The following is a 13,961-nucleotide window of genomic DNA, read 5'->3' on the forward strand; positions in this document are numbered from 1 at the left end:
TTCTGTGGGGCTGCTCTTAAGTCTCTCATCCCCAAATACCCAGATATCTCCTGGATATCTCCATTCCAGCTGCGGGATCAAGCTCTTGCTCTCATCAACCTTCATGCCATTGATGATGGCCCAGCCCTCTGGTCTCTCAAGAGCTCTCCCAAGACCTCCCTAATACTGAGAGAGTCAACAGCTCATCCCTAGCCATTATCATCCAAAAACTTCTTAATTTGTATGCATCTGAGTCCTGCATCCAGATCATTTAGTAAAACATGGAAGAGAACAGATCCAAAAATGGAGCTCTGGGTAATCTGACAGCAGACTGGTCACCTGCCCGATGTAACCAAATCTAATAAAAGCCTTTGAGTTGGACTTGGGAGCCACCAGTTCACTCAATGTATTAAGTATTTTTCTAGATATATGCTGGAGATTTTCTCCAGAAGAAGTTGGTGGAAAACACTAAGAATAACTTTGATGAAGGTCACAGAAATTATGCCTGTACGGTTCCCTTAGTGAACGACATGGGTTTTCATTTCAGAAAAGGAAGTGTCATAATTTCAAAACCAGTATACCAAGAATGCCCAGGCATGGAGATTTGGCAACTCCACTGGCAACAAAGACACAAAGCATAGTGCACAGATGCCAAGCAATGACCTCACTGTCAACACTGCTCCCATTCTGTGCTTTGGCCACTACTTTCACGTGCCCTGACTCAAATATGCAAGAACACTCCTTTGGCCTACAATATTCTCACTTGAAAGGTGCCGCTGCTGGCAAAAGCACATGTCCTCAAGAGAAGGACGCGAAAAGGCAGAATTGCTGGAAGAACACACATCCCAGGACTGCCAAAACTATGTCATGCAAGAGCAGCACGCTGCACAATGCTGCCATGCGCAGAGGCTCTCTCCAAGCCCTCAGGCACTCACACAGCTGCATAAAAGCCGGCCCTGTGCCTCACTCCTTCACACCACTCTCCTGACACCTTCTCCTCTGCAAACCTCCAGGTGAGCCTGTGCCCCACTGCTGACCTTAAACCCGCCCGACCTGGCCCAGCTCCCAGCACCCCCTCTGCCGACAGCCTGAGGAGCCTTTCTGCTTCCCCACGGCCACACTGCCCACAGCTCCACATCGCGTCACCCCACTCCCTGGGAAGCCCACATTACTGCTCTTCTACCCCCACAGCACCCTTGGCTCACCCAATACCTCCTCTTCCACAGACCCTCCACCCCACAGCCATGTCCTGCTACGACCTCTGCCGCCCCTGCAGCGGGGGACCCACCCCGCTGGCTAACAGCTGCAACGAGCCCTGTGTCAGGCAGTGCCAGGACTCCCAAGTCGTCATCCAGCCTCCTGCCGTGCTGGTCACCCTGCCGGGACCCATCCTCAGCTCCTTCCCCCAGAACACCGCCGTCGGATCCTCCTCATCAGCTGCTGTGGGCAGCGCCCTCAACGCCCAGGGAGTGGCCATCTCCTCCGGCGGCTTCGGCTTCGGAGGCCTGGGCTGCTACAATGGCTGGAGAGCCCGCTACCCCTGCTAAGGGCCTGCGCCCACACCCCGACACCAATCACCTGCACCCTGCAAGGCACCTCTCGCACGGAGGATGAACTACTGTGTCACTGATGGTACAACAGCTCACCTGCTATGACTCCTCTTTCATGGTGCAAAACAGAGAAGCATGGAACAACCTCAGACTAGGCTGCCTGGGAACCAGTGCGGTAACTTTCTTCTTTCTTTGCACTTGATATTGTGCTCTTTCCACCTGGTGATCACCAAGTGGATCCTTCCTTTTACTGGGTTTTCCTCAATAAAGATCTCATGCATGCCAGCCTCCAATTCCTCCTCCTACTTTCTTGGCTCAATACTCTTCCCACTTCACCCACTACAAAGGCATGGCTTTGGAAACCATCATGCCAGGTGGAAAATGGCCCCAAGACATCCTCTTTCAACCATGTCACCATCAAGAGCACTGGTGGCTAGCAGAAGGCCTTCAGCACATCACGTGGCATCTACACTAGCCCAAAGGAACACATAAAGTACTCTTCCTCACCAGCAAGCACCAGGCTTTTTTGGAACAACTTGCAAAACACGCACCTTGGGTTATTCTCCTCCAGTTTTCAGAAACCTCTCCTCATTACCATTACCTTTAAAGAAAAGTAAAATCAGCAAAACCAACTCATCAGACCCTCCCCATTCATGGGTGCAACCCAACAGCTGGATTGGACTTATGCTCAGCCGTCCTGTTATCCTCAAAAACAAGCACTCTTCACCTCTGAGACAACCTGGAAAACACTCCATCTCTTGACCAGGGACAGTGCAACTAATTAATTTGCCCTTCAGGATGCAAATGCCGCCACAATCACCTCAGGTCTGCAGCCCGTAACACTCATTGCCATTGAGATCTCCCCAAACATAGGCAAACGCTCTTTGGGAACAAAAAACGCCATGCAGGAAAAATAGCCTTGCCCCTTGACATACCACTCAAACACCGTGTTTCACCAGCCTGCCCTTTCTGACAGACCCACTCACCCTCGGCCTCTTGTCACCCTCACAGCTCATCCCAGATCTCACCAACCAAGCCAGCAGACAACCATCTAGTGCCAGCCCCACCTCCATGCTGTGAATGTGCATGAGTTCCCCCTAGAAAAGGGCATTCCAATGCACTGCGCAGTGCCACCATCTGGGGAGCATGGCAGGAGTCCTGACATTACAGAGCTTGCTAGCCATGCACAGGCGGGAGAGGACAGAGTCCTGCCCTCACAAACAGCCCTCCCCAGCCTACTTGGAAATCTCCAGGGGGGGACCCAAGCAGGAATGACACAAAACAGGCAGCCTCCTTTCTACCAGCTATGGTCTACCAACATCAAGGGGCATCCAGCCAGCCATGCAGCACACCCAGTGGGGAAGACAAGAGCTAAAGGCTGGCTAACCAGCTGCAACGAGCTCAGGGAGGGAACAAATGCAGTGCAATCCGAGAATACCCTAGGATGTTGGAAGGGACCCATAAGGATCACTGAGTCCCACTCATGCCTCCACAAGGCACCCTTTAAAATTTAAGTGATGAACCTGAAGGCATTGACCAAACTTTTACGAAATCCAGCAGCCATACTGCTTCTGCACTGCCTTAGGAAGCCTGTTCAATGCTCACTGCCCTCAGGTGCAGAACCACATTTGAGAAAAGACTTTCAGTTGGACTTGTGAGGCAACAGTTCACTCAACGCTTTCTGTCTTTGCCCATAAATGTGCTAGGCGTTTTCCCCAAAAGCCATATGGAGGAAAACTCTGAAAATCTTTGCAGAAGTCCTTAGAAATTTGGCCTACTAGGATCCATTGCTGAACAAGATGGGTAATCATCTCATGAAAGAAGTGCCATCTTCTCCCATCTGGGATACCCAGAATGCCCAGGCCAGGCTTCCACGGCTGCTTGGAATTGGCAACTCCTCTAACAACAAAGACACAAACCATATTGCACAAGTGCCAAGCCACGATCTCACTGACTCCTCTTCTGTGCTTTGCACACAGAATCTTCCGCATACTCTGACCCAAACGTGCCAAATCCCTCCTGTGCCCTCCAGGACTCTCACTTGGAACGTGCCACCAGTGCCAAATGGACGCGTCCTCAAGGATGCAAAAAGGCAGAGTTGCTGGAAGAACAACACGTAACACATGACGCGCAACACTACGTGATGCAAGAGTAGCATGCAGCACTGAGAGGAGATCCCTAACACTCCACAACTAAGCATGAGGAACTTACCTCCAGCTACACAGGGAGCCCTCCAACATAAGGCTCTGGGCACAGGCCTTCCATTAGCTGCTTTCAGTCCACATCACTCTGCACTTGTCTAACCCACGTTGGCTCAACTTCTGGATGAGCGTGGCATGGGAAACTGTCTCAAATTATACAAGCATACAAATGTGGAACGGGGAATATTGGAAGAGATCGTAACCATTATCCCTTCTGTGGGCCGACTGCCTCCCATCAGGGCCCCATCCAACCCGGCCTTGAATGCCCCAGGGACGAAGAATGCACAAGTTGACTGGGCAGCCTGTGCCAGGGTCTCACCAGCACCCGAGTCAAGAATTTTTCTTCCTTACATCTTAACCAAATTTCTCCTCTTTGCGTTAAAATGTTCTAACAGTATCAAACCGTGTAAAAAGTTGGTTCTCCCCCTGCCTGTAAGCTCCCTTCAAGTACTGGAAGGCCAACTCTATTCTAGGCTGAACGAGCCCAACTCTCGTAGCCTTTCTGCACAGCAGATGCACTCCACGCCTTTGATCTTCTTGGTGGACCTCCACTGGACCCACTCAGCACAGCTCCCTCAGCATTCCTGGGTGAAACTCAGCAGGCCTCACACACCTTGGCACATCCAATTGAACAGACCCACTTCCTACTTTGCCCCATCTTCTCCAGAAATGTCATGAAGTGGCTCGTGGCTGCATCATCCATTAACACAAACACCAATAAAGGACCCCAAAATCTTAACTCCACAAGTTGACCTCCTCTGTCTAAATATACTAAAACCACTACGGACGGCCCAATGCTGAAACGGCAAAAAACAGCCTGTCTCCTTTCTCCAAAACAGTTTTCAAAGCAAAAGGGGAACCAACATCTTGACACAACACACCCAATGCAGAAGACAACGACTAAGCTCAAGGAAAGCAGATTAATTCTAGGGCACGCAGGGAGTGCAGTGCAGTGCAACTAGCAGCGTCTCAAGCCAAACGCACCTGGGAATCACAGAACAGCCCTCGAAGGATGCCAAGAATGGGGCCTGCACCTCACCAAGTGGTCACAAACACGACTGCATGAGTAGCACAGGATGGCATCACTAAGGACACCACATCACTCCTCCAAAGCTGAGGACAAGCCTTCCAACATCTTCCGTGACATGCGCCTTCCTCATCACTCCAGTCACACTCAGAAGTGCTGACAGGGTCAAAGGATCAAATCCACAACACCAGGAAATGGAGTGGAAGTGTTGTGGGGAGACAAGAGCACACCACCTCATGACTTCACAGGGTTTGGCATGCGTTCTGCATAATACTAGCATGCGCAGAGGCTCTCTCCAAGCCCTCGGGCACTCACACAGCAGCATAAAAGCCGGCCCTGAGCCTCGCTCCCTCACACACTTCTCCTGACACCTTCTCCTCTGCACTCCTCTAGGTAAGCATGTGAGCTGCTGCCCTCCTTTGCCCACCCCAATTGGCTTGGCTATCCAAACCTCTTGGCCCCAAGACTCTGCAGCTCTTCTGCCTCCCCAAAAGCCATGCTCCCCACCACCCCAAGCCCCAACCCCAACCAACTTGCTCCCTGGGCCACACCCAGCACAGCTTCTTGTGTCCTCAACAACCTCCATTTGCACAACACCCTCTCTTCCAGGGACCCTCCACCCCACAGCCATGTCCTGCTACGACCTCTGCCACCCCTGCAGCGGGGGACCCACCCCGCTGGCTAACAGCTGCAACGAGCCCTGTGTCAGGCAGTGCCAGGACTCCCAAGTCGTCATCCAGCCTCCTGCCGTGCTGGTCACCCTGCCGGGACCCATCCTCAGCTCCTTCCCCCAGAACACCGCCGTCGGATCCTCCTCATCAGCTGCCGTGGGCAGCGCCCTCAGCGCCCAGGGAGTGGCCATCTCCTCCGGCGGCTTCGGCTTCGGAGGCCTGGGCTGCTACAATGGCGGGAGAGCCCGCTACCCCTGCTAAGGGCCTGCGCCCACACCCCGACACCAACCACCTGCACCCTGCAATGCGCCTCACGCACTCAGGAGGCACCACTGGGTCACTGACTGCACGTGGGATAGATCAGCAGCTCTTCAACCATGGCTCTGCAGTCATTACAACAAAGAGGCAAGCAGGGAAGGGGACCAGACCACACTGCTTGCAAACTGCGCCTCTGACAAATTCTATATCTTGAACGTTCTTCTCTAGGTCCTTTTCTTTCTCTGCAAGAATGCTGATGGTCATGCTACATGCACTTACGGCCACGGCTTCTTCTCTTGCTGCTCCTTTCCTTTCATGTATTTTCCTCAATAAAGTTCTCTTGCATGCCAGCCTCTGAATTCGCTTCATCCTTTCTTCAGCACTTCACACTTCTCCCACTCCAAAGACACGGCTCAAGGGTCCATTAGGATGGCACCAAAGGGGTCCCATCACCTCCCCTGCCAACAGTGGTACCAACAAGAACTGTTGGGGCATCAACTGGGCTTCCAGCACATCAAACAACATCTATGCTTGACCACACAAAGTCTTGGGCACACCAAGGCCCTTCTGCCCATGCCCTCTGAAACTACCTTTCCATGGCAGCACACCCCAGCAGGATACTCCCACGCTGACAAAAAAAAAAAGCAGTCACAGAATCCTTTACACGTTAGAGAATTGTTAGTGACAACACACTACTACTGCCCTGCTCAAGTACACTCAGCTCCAGCGGTCAGACAGGGAACACAGCCAGACTTTCAGCACCTCAAAGGACAGGGACTACACAAATTACTCTGCGGGGTAACCTGTTCCACCGCTTGCCCCCCTCACCCTGGAAAAAGCTCCCTTTCTCTTCCAAGGAAGGTTCCAATTCAGTGCTGTCCACCTTCCTTTCTTCTGGCAGCAGACAGTAATGCAAAAGGGCTGGCTCTCTTTACATCCTTCCCTAACATCTGCGATTTATACGCAAGGAGAAGATCTACTGAGAACATCCCTGTGTCCCAGCTCAAAACTGCCTGTTCTCTCAGCTTCTCCACGTCGTAAGGAGGCTCCAGGCCCATCAGCACTGAGGAAGCCCTGCACTGGAACTGCTCCACCATATCCATGTCTGTCTTCCTCCTGGGAAACTTAAGCATGAACCACCAGCACTGGACAGAAATGAAAGTACATCCTCCAGTGTGCTAGTGATGCTCTTCCCAAAGGCCTTCTGGAGAATGGGGAACTCTTTTGTCACACGGCTGCAGTGCTGCCTCACCTTCCTCTTGCTCGCCAGCAGTAAAACCTGGTCCTTCTCAGCAAAGCTGGCTGCCACCCTCTCATTTTTCTTGCTCCATGTTACTGCTTCCCATCTGCGGCAGTTCACTTTGCCCCTTCCGCTACTTCAGGACGTCCCTCCACATCCTTTATATAGGTGGACTATACACCGGGGGCATCAGCTGCTCCTTCCCATCTTCTAGCATTTGCAAACTCACTGGGATCACTACCATCACCCAGCTTTTTAATGCAGGTGCCGAACAGTGCTGTCCTTACTACCAGCACTGTAGTAGTCTGGACACAATCACAACACTTCACCGCACTGCTGCATTCAGCCACTTTCTACCCCACCCCAACATCCACTTTGACAGTTTCTCTGGGATTGTGTTGTGGGAGGAAACCGCCAGGCCTTGACTAAAGGCAAGGCAATCAACTGCCACAGCCCCCCATCATCCACCGGGCAGATCACTTCAGTACAGGAGAAACTGAGGTGGCTTTGGAAATCCACTGCTTCCTGCGAGGATTTCCTTCACCTCCTCCCCAGAGACTAACATCAGGTCAACCAGCCTGAAGTTTCTCACGGCTTCCTTCTTCATTTCTTGAATGCAGGAGTGGGATGAGTCTCTTCCATTCTTCAGGAGTCACTCCTACTCACCAGGACCTTACAGGGTCAACTGAAAAGGGCCTTACAAAGACATCAGACACGTCCCTCAGCATCTGTGGGAGAAAGTTGTCAGGTCCTGTACACTTATGCACACCCAGGCACACAACTTCCTCATCATCCCCAGCAACAAGCAGCAGGCATCTGCGGGACAGCCTGCATCAAGTAAATGTGGCTGAGCAGAGGCATGCCTCGCCATCGATCCATCCTATGCTATTCAGATGTCACCGCAAGGACTTACAAGTTGAAGCCCCAGGAAGCATCTTTGCCTCCAGCACCCTTCCAAAATGTCCACATCCTTTTCTGAGCACCTTACACTGAGCACAAAAATAGCACTGCTCCTTGACACTCAACACAGTTATCAACCCGAACACCATGGCTCAACACACTTCCCATTTCTTCAAGTACCACTCACCCTCTGCCTCTCTTCGGTCTCAGGACCTTTTCCACATCCCACTGGGCAGCACAAAGGGAACTCCAGATGGCACTGTGTCACACCAAAGTCCAGGCTTTTGTCTGGATGACCCGTGATAAGGGTGGATAAGGATAAGGACCTTTCTGGCAGTACTCCCAACAACAACAGTCGTGTCAGCACTGACACAGCCCAGCAGGGACAGCATCCTGCTCTGGCTGCCCACCCCAGGCACACAGCAGGCGGCCTCCTTTCTCCGGGTGCACCTCTGCAGGCACCAGGGGCAGCAGCCACCCGTGCAGCGCTGCTAGGGGGAGAGAGAGACAGGCTGCAGACTGCTTTGCCAGGTGGAACAAAGGCAAGGACGAAGAGAAAGCAATTCCAGTGGCATCAAGCCCAAGAGGCACAGAAGATAGAGCAGCCTAACAAGGATGCCAGGAGGTGCGGTACCCACCTCACAACAGAGCCACAATCCACCAGGCACAAGCACCACACGGTGACCTCACTCCTGATACCCACCACTCACACTTGCAGCATGCATAGACTTGAATACCAGTCCCACTTGAACACTGCCGCCAGGGTCAAAGGAAAACAACCACAAGAGAAGGAAATGAGAAGGCAGCATTTTGGGAAGACAAAAACACATCATGTCATCACTGGTCAGGCATTGGCATGCAAGAGCTGCTCACTGCACACAATACTACCATGCGCAGAGGCTCTCTCCAAGCCCTCGGGCACTCACACAGCAGCATAAAAGCCGGCCCTGAGCCTCGTTCCCTCACACACTTCTCCTGACGTGTTCTCTTCTGTGCTCTTCCAGGTGAGCCTACAACCCCGCTGCCCTCCTTTGCCCACCCCACCTGGACAAACTCTTCATACCACGTCTACCCCTAAACTCAGCAGCCCTTCCACCTCCTCTCTGCCACGCTCCCCACAACCCCAAACCATTCCTTCCCACTATGCGGGAAGCCAATGGCACTGATTCCCACCCCCTCAACACCCTCTGCTTACCCAGCACCATCTCTTCCAGAGACCCTCCACCCCACAGCCATGTCCTGCTACGACCTCTGCCGCCCCTGCGGACCCACCCCGCTGGCTAACAGCTGCAACGAGCCCTGTGTCAGGCAGTGCCAGGACTCCCAAGTCGTCATCCAGCCCTCCACCGTCGTGGTCACCCTGCCGGGACCCATCCTCAGCTCCTTCCCCCAGAACACCGCCGTCGGATCCTCCTCATCAGCTGCCGTGGGCAGCGCCCTCAATGCCCAGGGAGTGGCCATCTCCTCCGGCGGCTTCGGCTACGGAGGCCTGGGCTGCTACAATGGCGGGAGAGCCCGCTACCCCTGCTAAGGGCCTGCGCCCACACCCCGACACCAACCACCTGCACCCTGCAATGCGCCTCACGCACTCAGGAGCCACCACTGGATCACTGATGGTACAACATCTAATTGCCATGACTCCTCTTTTCATGGCACAAAACAAGCAAGCAGGGAACAGCGTCAGACATCATGCTATCTGAGAACATGAGTGCAGAAACTTCCTTCTGTCTTGGCATCTTAAATTGTCCTCTTTCCACCTGGTGATCACCAAGTGGATCCTTCCTTTTACTGGGTTTTCCTCAATAAAGATCTCATGCATGCCAGCCTCCGATTCCTCCTACTACTTTCTTGGCCCAATACTCTTCCCACTTCACCCACTACAAAGGCATGGCTCTGGAAACCATCATGCCAGGTCAAAAACGGCCCCAAGACATCCTCTTTCAAACATATCACCATCAAGAGCACTGGTGGCTAGCAGAAGGCCTTCAGCACATCACGTGGCATCAACACTAGCCCAAAGGAAGACATAAAGTACTCTTCCTCACCAGCAAGCACCAGGCTTTTTTGGAACAACTTGCAAAACACACACCTTGGGTTATTCTCCTCCAGTTTTCAGAAACCTCTCCTCATTACCATTACCTTTAAAGAAAAGTAAAATCAGCAAAACCAACTCATCAGACCCTCCCCATTCATGGGTGCAACCCAACAGCTGGATTGGACTTATGCTCAGCCGTCCTGTTATCCTCAAAACCAAGCACTCTTCTCCTCTGTGACAACCTGGAAAACACTCCATCTCTTGACCAGGGACAGTGCAACTAATTAATTTGCCCTTCAGGATGCAAATGCCGCCACAATCACCTCAGGTCTGCAGCACGTGACACTCATTGCCATTGAGATCTCCCCAAAAATACGCAAACGCTCTTTGGGAACAAAAAACGCCGTGCAGGAGAAATAGCCTTGCCCCTCGACACACCACTCAAACACCGTGTTTCACCAGCCTGCCCTTTCTGACAGACCCACTCACCCTCTGCCTCTTGTCACCCTCACAGCTCATCCCACATCTCACCAACCAGCCCAGCAGACAACCATCTAGTGCCAGCCCCACCTCCATGCTGTGAATGTGCATGAGTTCCCCCTAGAAAAGGGCATTCCAATGCAGTGGCCATTGCCAACGTTTGGGGAGCATGGCAGGAGTCCTGACATCACACAGCTTGCTAGCAATGAACCAGGCGTGAGAGGACAGAATCCTGCCCCCACAGACAGCCCTCCCCTGCCTACTTGGAAATCTCCAGGGTGCGACCCAAGCAGGAATGACACAAAACAGGCAGCCTCCTTTCTCCCAGCTACCGCCTTCCAACATCAAGGGGCATCCAGCCAGCCATGCAGCACACCCAGTGGGGAAGACAAGAGCTAAAGGCTGGCTAACCAGCTGCAACGAGCTCAGGGAGGGAACAAATGCAGTGCAATCCGAGAATACCCTAGGATGTTGGAAGGGACCCACAAGGATCACTGAGTCCCACTCATGCCTCCACAATGCACCCTTTAAAATTTAAGTGATGAATCTGAAGGCATTGAACAAACTTTTACGAAATCCAACATCCATAGTGCTTCTGCACTGCCTTAGGAAGCCTGTTCCATGCCCTCTGCCCTCAGGTGCAGAACCACATTTGAAAAAAGACTTTCAGTTGGACTTGTGAGGCAACAGTTCACTCAACGCTTTCTGTCTTTGCCCATAAATGTGCTAGGCGTTTTCCCCAAAAGCCATATGGAGGAAAACTCTGAAAATCTTTGCAGAAGTCCTTAGAAATTTGGCCTACTAGGATCCATTGCTGAACAAGATGGGTAATCATCTCATGAAAGAAGTGCTATCTTCTCCCATCTGGGATACCCAGAATGCCCAGGCCAGGCTTCCACGGCTGCTTGGAATTGGCAACTCCTCTAACAACAAAGACACAAACCATATTGCACAAGTGCCAAGCCATGATCTCACTGACTCCTCTTCTGTGCTTTGCACACAGAATCTTCCGCATACTCTGACCCAAACGTGCCAAATCCCTCCTGTGCCCTCCAGGACTCTCACTTGGAACGTGCCACCAGTGCCAAATGGACGCGTCCTCAAGGATGTAAAAAGGCAGAGTTGCTGGAAGAACAACACGTAACACATGATGCGCAACACTACGTGATGCAAGAGTAGCATGCAGCACAGAGAGGAGATCCCTAACACTCCACAACTAAGCATGAGGAACTTACCTCCAGCTACACAGGGAGCCCTCCAACATAAGGCTCTGGGCACAGGCCTTCCATTAGCTGCTTTCAGTCCACATCACTCTGCACTTGTCTAACCCACGTTGGCTCAACTTCTGGATGAGCGTGGCATGGGAAACTGTCTCAAATTATACAAGCATACAAATGTGGAACGGGGAATATTGGAAGAGATCGTAACCATTATCCCTTCTGTGGGCCGACTGCCTCCCATCAGGGCCCCATCCAACCTGGCCTTGAATGCCCCAGGGACGAAGAATGCACAAGTTGACTGGGCAGCCTGTGCCAGGGTCTCACCAGCACCCGAGTCAAGAATTTTTCTTCCTTACATCTTAACCAAATTTCTCCTCTTTGCGTTAAAATGTTCTAACAGTATCAAACCGTGTAAAAAGTTGGTTCTCCCCCTGCCTGTAAGCTCCCTTCAAGTACTGGAAGGCCAACTCTATTCTAGGCTGAACGAGCCCAACTCTCGTAGCCTTTCTGCACAGCAGATGCACTCCACGCCTTTGATCTTCTTGGTGGACCTCCACTGGACCCACTCAGCACAGCTCCCTCAGCATTCCTGGGTGAAACTCAGCAGGCCTCACACACCTTGGCACATCCAATTGAACAGACCCACTTCCTACTTTGCCCCATCTTCTCCAGAAATGTCATGAAGTGGCTCGTGGCTGCATCATCCATTAACACAAACACCAATAAAGGACCCCAAAATCTTAACTCCACAAGTTGACCTCCTCTGTCTAAATATACTAAAACCACTACGGACGGCCCAATGCTGAAACGGCAAAAAACAGCCTGTCTCCTTTCTCCAAAACAGTTTTCAAAGCAAAAGGGGAACCAACATCTTGACACAACACACCCAATGCAGAAGACAACGACTAAGCTCAAGGAAAGCAGATTAATTCTAGGGCACGCAGGGAGTGCAGTGCAGTGCAACTAGCAGCGTCTCAAGCCAAACGCACCTGGGAATCACAGAACAGCCCTCGAAGGATGCCAAGAATGGGGCCTGCACCTCACCAAGTGGCCACAAACACGACTGCATGAGTAGCACAGGATGGCATCACTAAGGACACCACATCACTCCTCCAAAGCTGAGCACAAGCCTTCCCACATCTTCCATGAGATGCGCCTTCCTCATCACTCCAGTCACACTCAGAAGTGCTGACAGGGTCAAAGGATCAAATCCACAACACCAGGAAATGGAGTGCAAGTGTTGTGGGGAGACAAGAGCACACCACCTCATGACTTCACAGGGTTTGGCATGCGTTCTGCATAATACTAGCATGCGCAGAGGCTCTCTCCAAGCCCTCAGGCACTCACACAGCAGCATAAAAGCCGGCCCTGAGCCTCGCTCCTTCACACACTTCTCCTGACACCTTCTCCTCTGCACTCCTCTAGGTAAGCATGTGAGCTGCTGCCCTCCTTTGCCCACCCCACCTGGCTTGGCTATCCACAACCCCCTGGACCCAAGACTCTGCAGCCCTTCTGCCTCCCCAGGAACCATGCTCCCCACAACCCCAAGCCCCAACCCCAACCAACTTGCTCCCTGGGCCACACCCAGCACAGCTTCTTGTGTCCTCAACAACCTCCATTTGCCCAACACCCTCTCTTCCAGGGACCATCCACCCCACAACCATGTCCTGCTACGACCTCTGCCGCCCCTGTGGACCCACCCCGCTGGCTAACAGCTGCAACGAGCCCTGTGTCAGGCAGTGCCAGGACTCCCAAGTCGTCATCCAGCCCTCCACCGTCGTGGTCACCCTGCCGGGACCCATCCTCAGCTCCTTCCCCCAGAACACCGCCGTCGGATCCTCCTCATCAGCTGCCGTGGGCAGCGCCCTCAGCGCCCAGGGAGTGGCCATCTCCTCCGGCGGCTTCGGCTTCGGAGGCCTGGGCTGCTACAATGGCTGGAGAGCCCGCTACCCCTGCTAAGGGCCTGCGCCCAAAACCCGACACCAACCACCTGCACCCTGCAATGCGCCTCACGCACTGAGCTCACATCTCTGTGTCACTGATGGCACATGGGCTCACCTGCCATGACTCCTCTTTTCATGGCACAATAAAAAGAAGCATGGAATAACTTCAGACCAGGCTGCCTGGAAACATGACTGCTTAAACTTTCTTCTTTCCTTGCACTTGAATTTCTGCTCTTTCCACTTGGCGATCACCAAGTCGATCCTTCCTTTCAGCGTGTTTTCCACAGTAAATTACTCATACGTGACAGCCTCAGATTCCTCCTCTTCATTCCTTTGCATGATGCCATTTCCACTTCCTCCGCTACAAAGACGTGGCTCTAGAAACCATCATGTCTGCTACAAAAGGGCCCCAAAACCTCCTCTTGCAACCGTGTCGCCAACAAAGAGCTTTGATAGC

General features: G+C 52.6%; 3 protein-coding genes across 4 annotated transcripts; all 3 read left to right on the forward strand.

Annotated features, from left to right (window-relative positions):
• The first annotated feature begins 1,223 nt into the window (after window positions 1-1,223).
• On the forward strand, window positions 1,224-5,689 carry LOC149918780 (feather keratin 1-like). Of its 2 annotated transcripts, none has more exons than XM_090138144.1 (2): window positions 1,224-1,491; window positions 5,613-5,689. In XM_090138144.1, the coding sequence occupies exons 1-2, from the start codon at window positions 1,224-1,226 to the stop codon at window positions 5,687-5,689; spliced, it is 345 nt and encodes a 114-aa protein (XP_089994270.1). The 2 variants fall into 2 exon arrangements, with proteins under 2 accessions (XP_089994270.1, XP_089994271.1); XM_090138145.1 differs by having other exon boundaries at window positions 1,224-1,480; window positions 5,626-5,689.
• A 3,361-nt stretch (window positions 5,690-9,050) lies between these two features.
• On the forward strand, window positions 9,051-9,357 carry LOC149918781 (feather keratin 1-like). Its single transcript, XM_090138151.1, has one exon. The coding sequence runs from the start codon at window positions 9,061-9,063 to the stop codon at window positions 9,355-9,357; it is 297 nt and encodes a 98-aa protein (XP_089994277.1). The 5' UTR covers window positions 9,051-9,060.
• A 3,634-nt stretch (window positions 9,358-12,991) lies between these two features.
• Window positions 12,992-13,520, forward strand: LOC149918782 (feather keratin 1-like). Its single transcript, XM_090138150.1, has one exon. The coding sequence runs from the start codon at window positions 13,224-13,226 to the stop codon at window positions 13,518-13,520; it is 297 nt and encodes a 98-aa protein (XP_089994276.1). The 5' UTR covers window positions 12,992-13,223.
• The last annotated feature ends 441 nt before the right edge of the window (window positions 13,521-13,961 follow it).

The sequence above is a fragment of the Phasianus colchicus genome, chromosome 3 (assembly GCF_987193195.1).
Source record: "Phasianus colchicus chromosome 3, bPhaCol1.hap1.1, whole genome shotgun sequence".
Lineage (NCBI taxonomy): Eukaryota > Metazoa > Chordata > Aves > Galliformes > Phasianidae > Phasianus > Phasianus colchicus.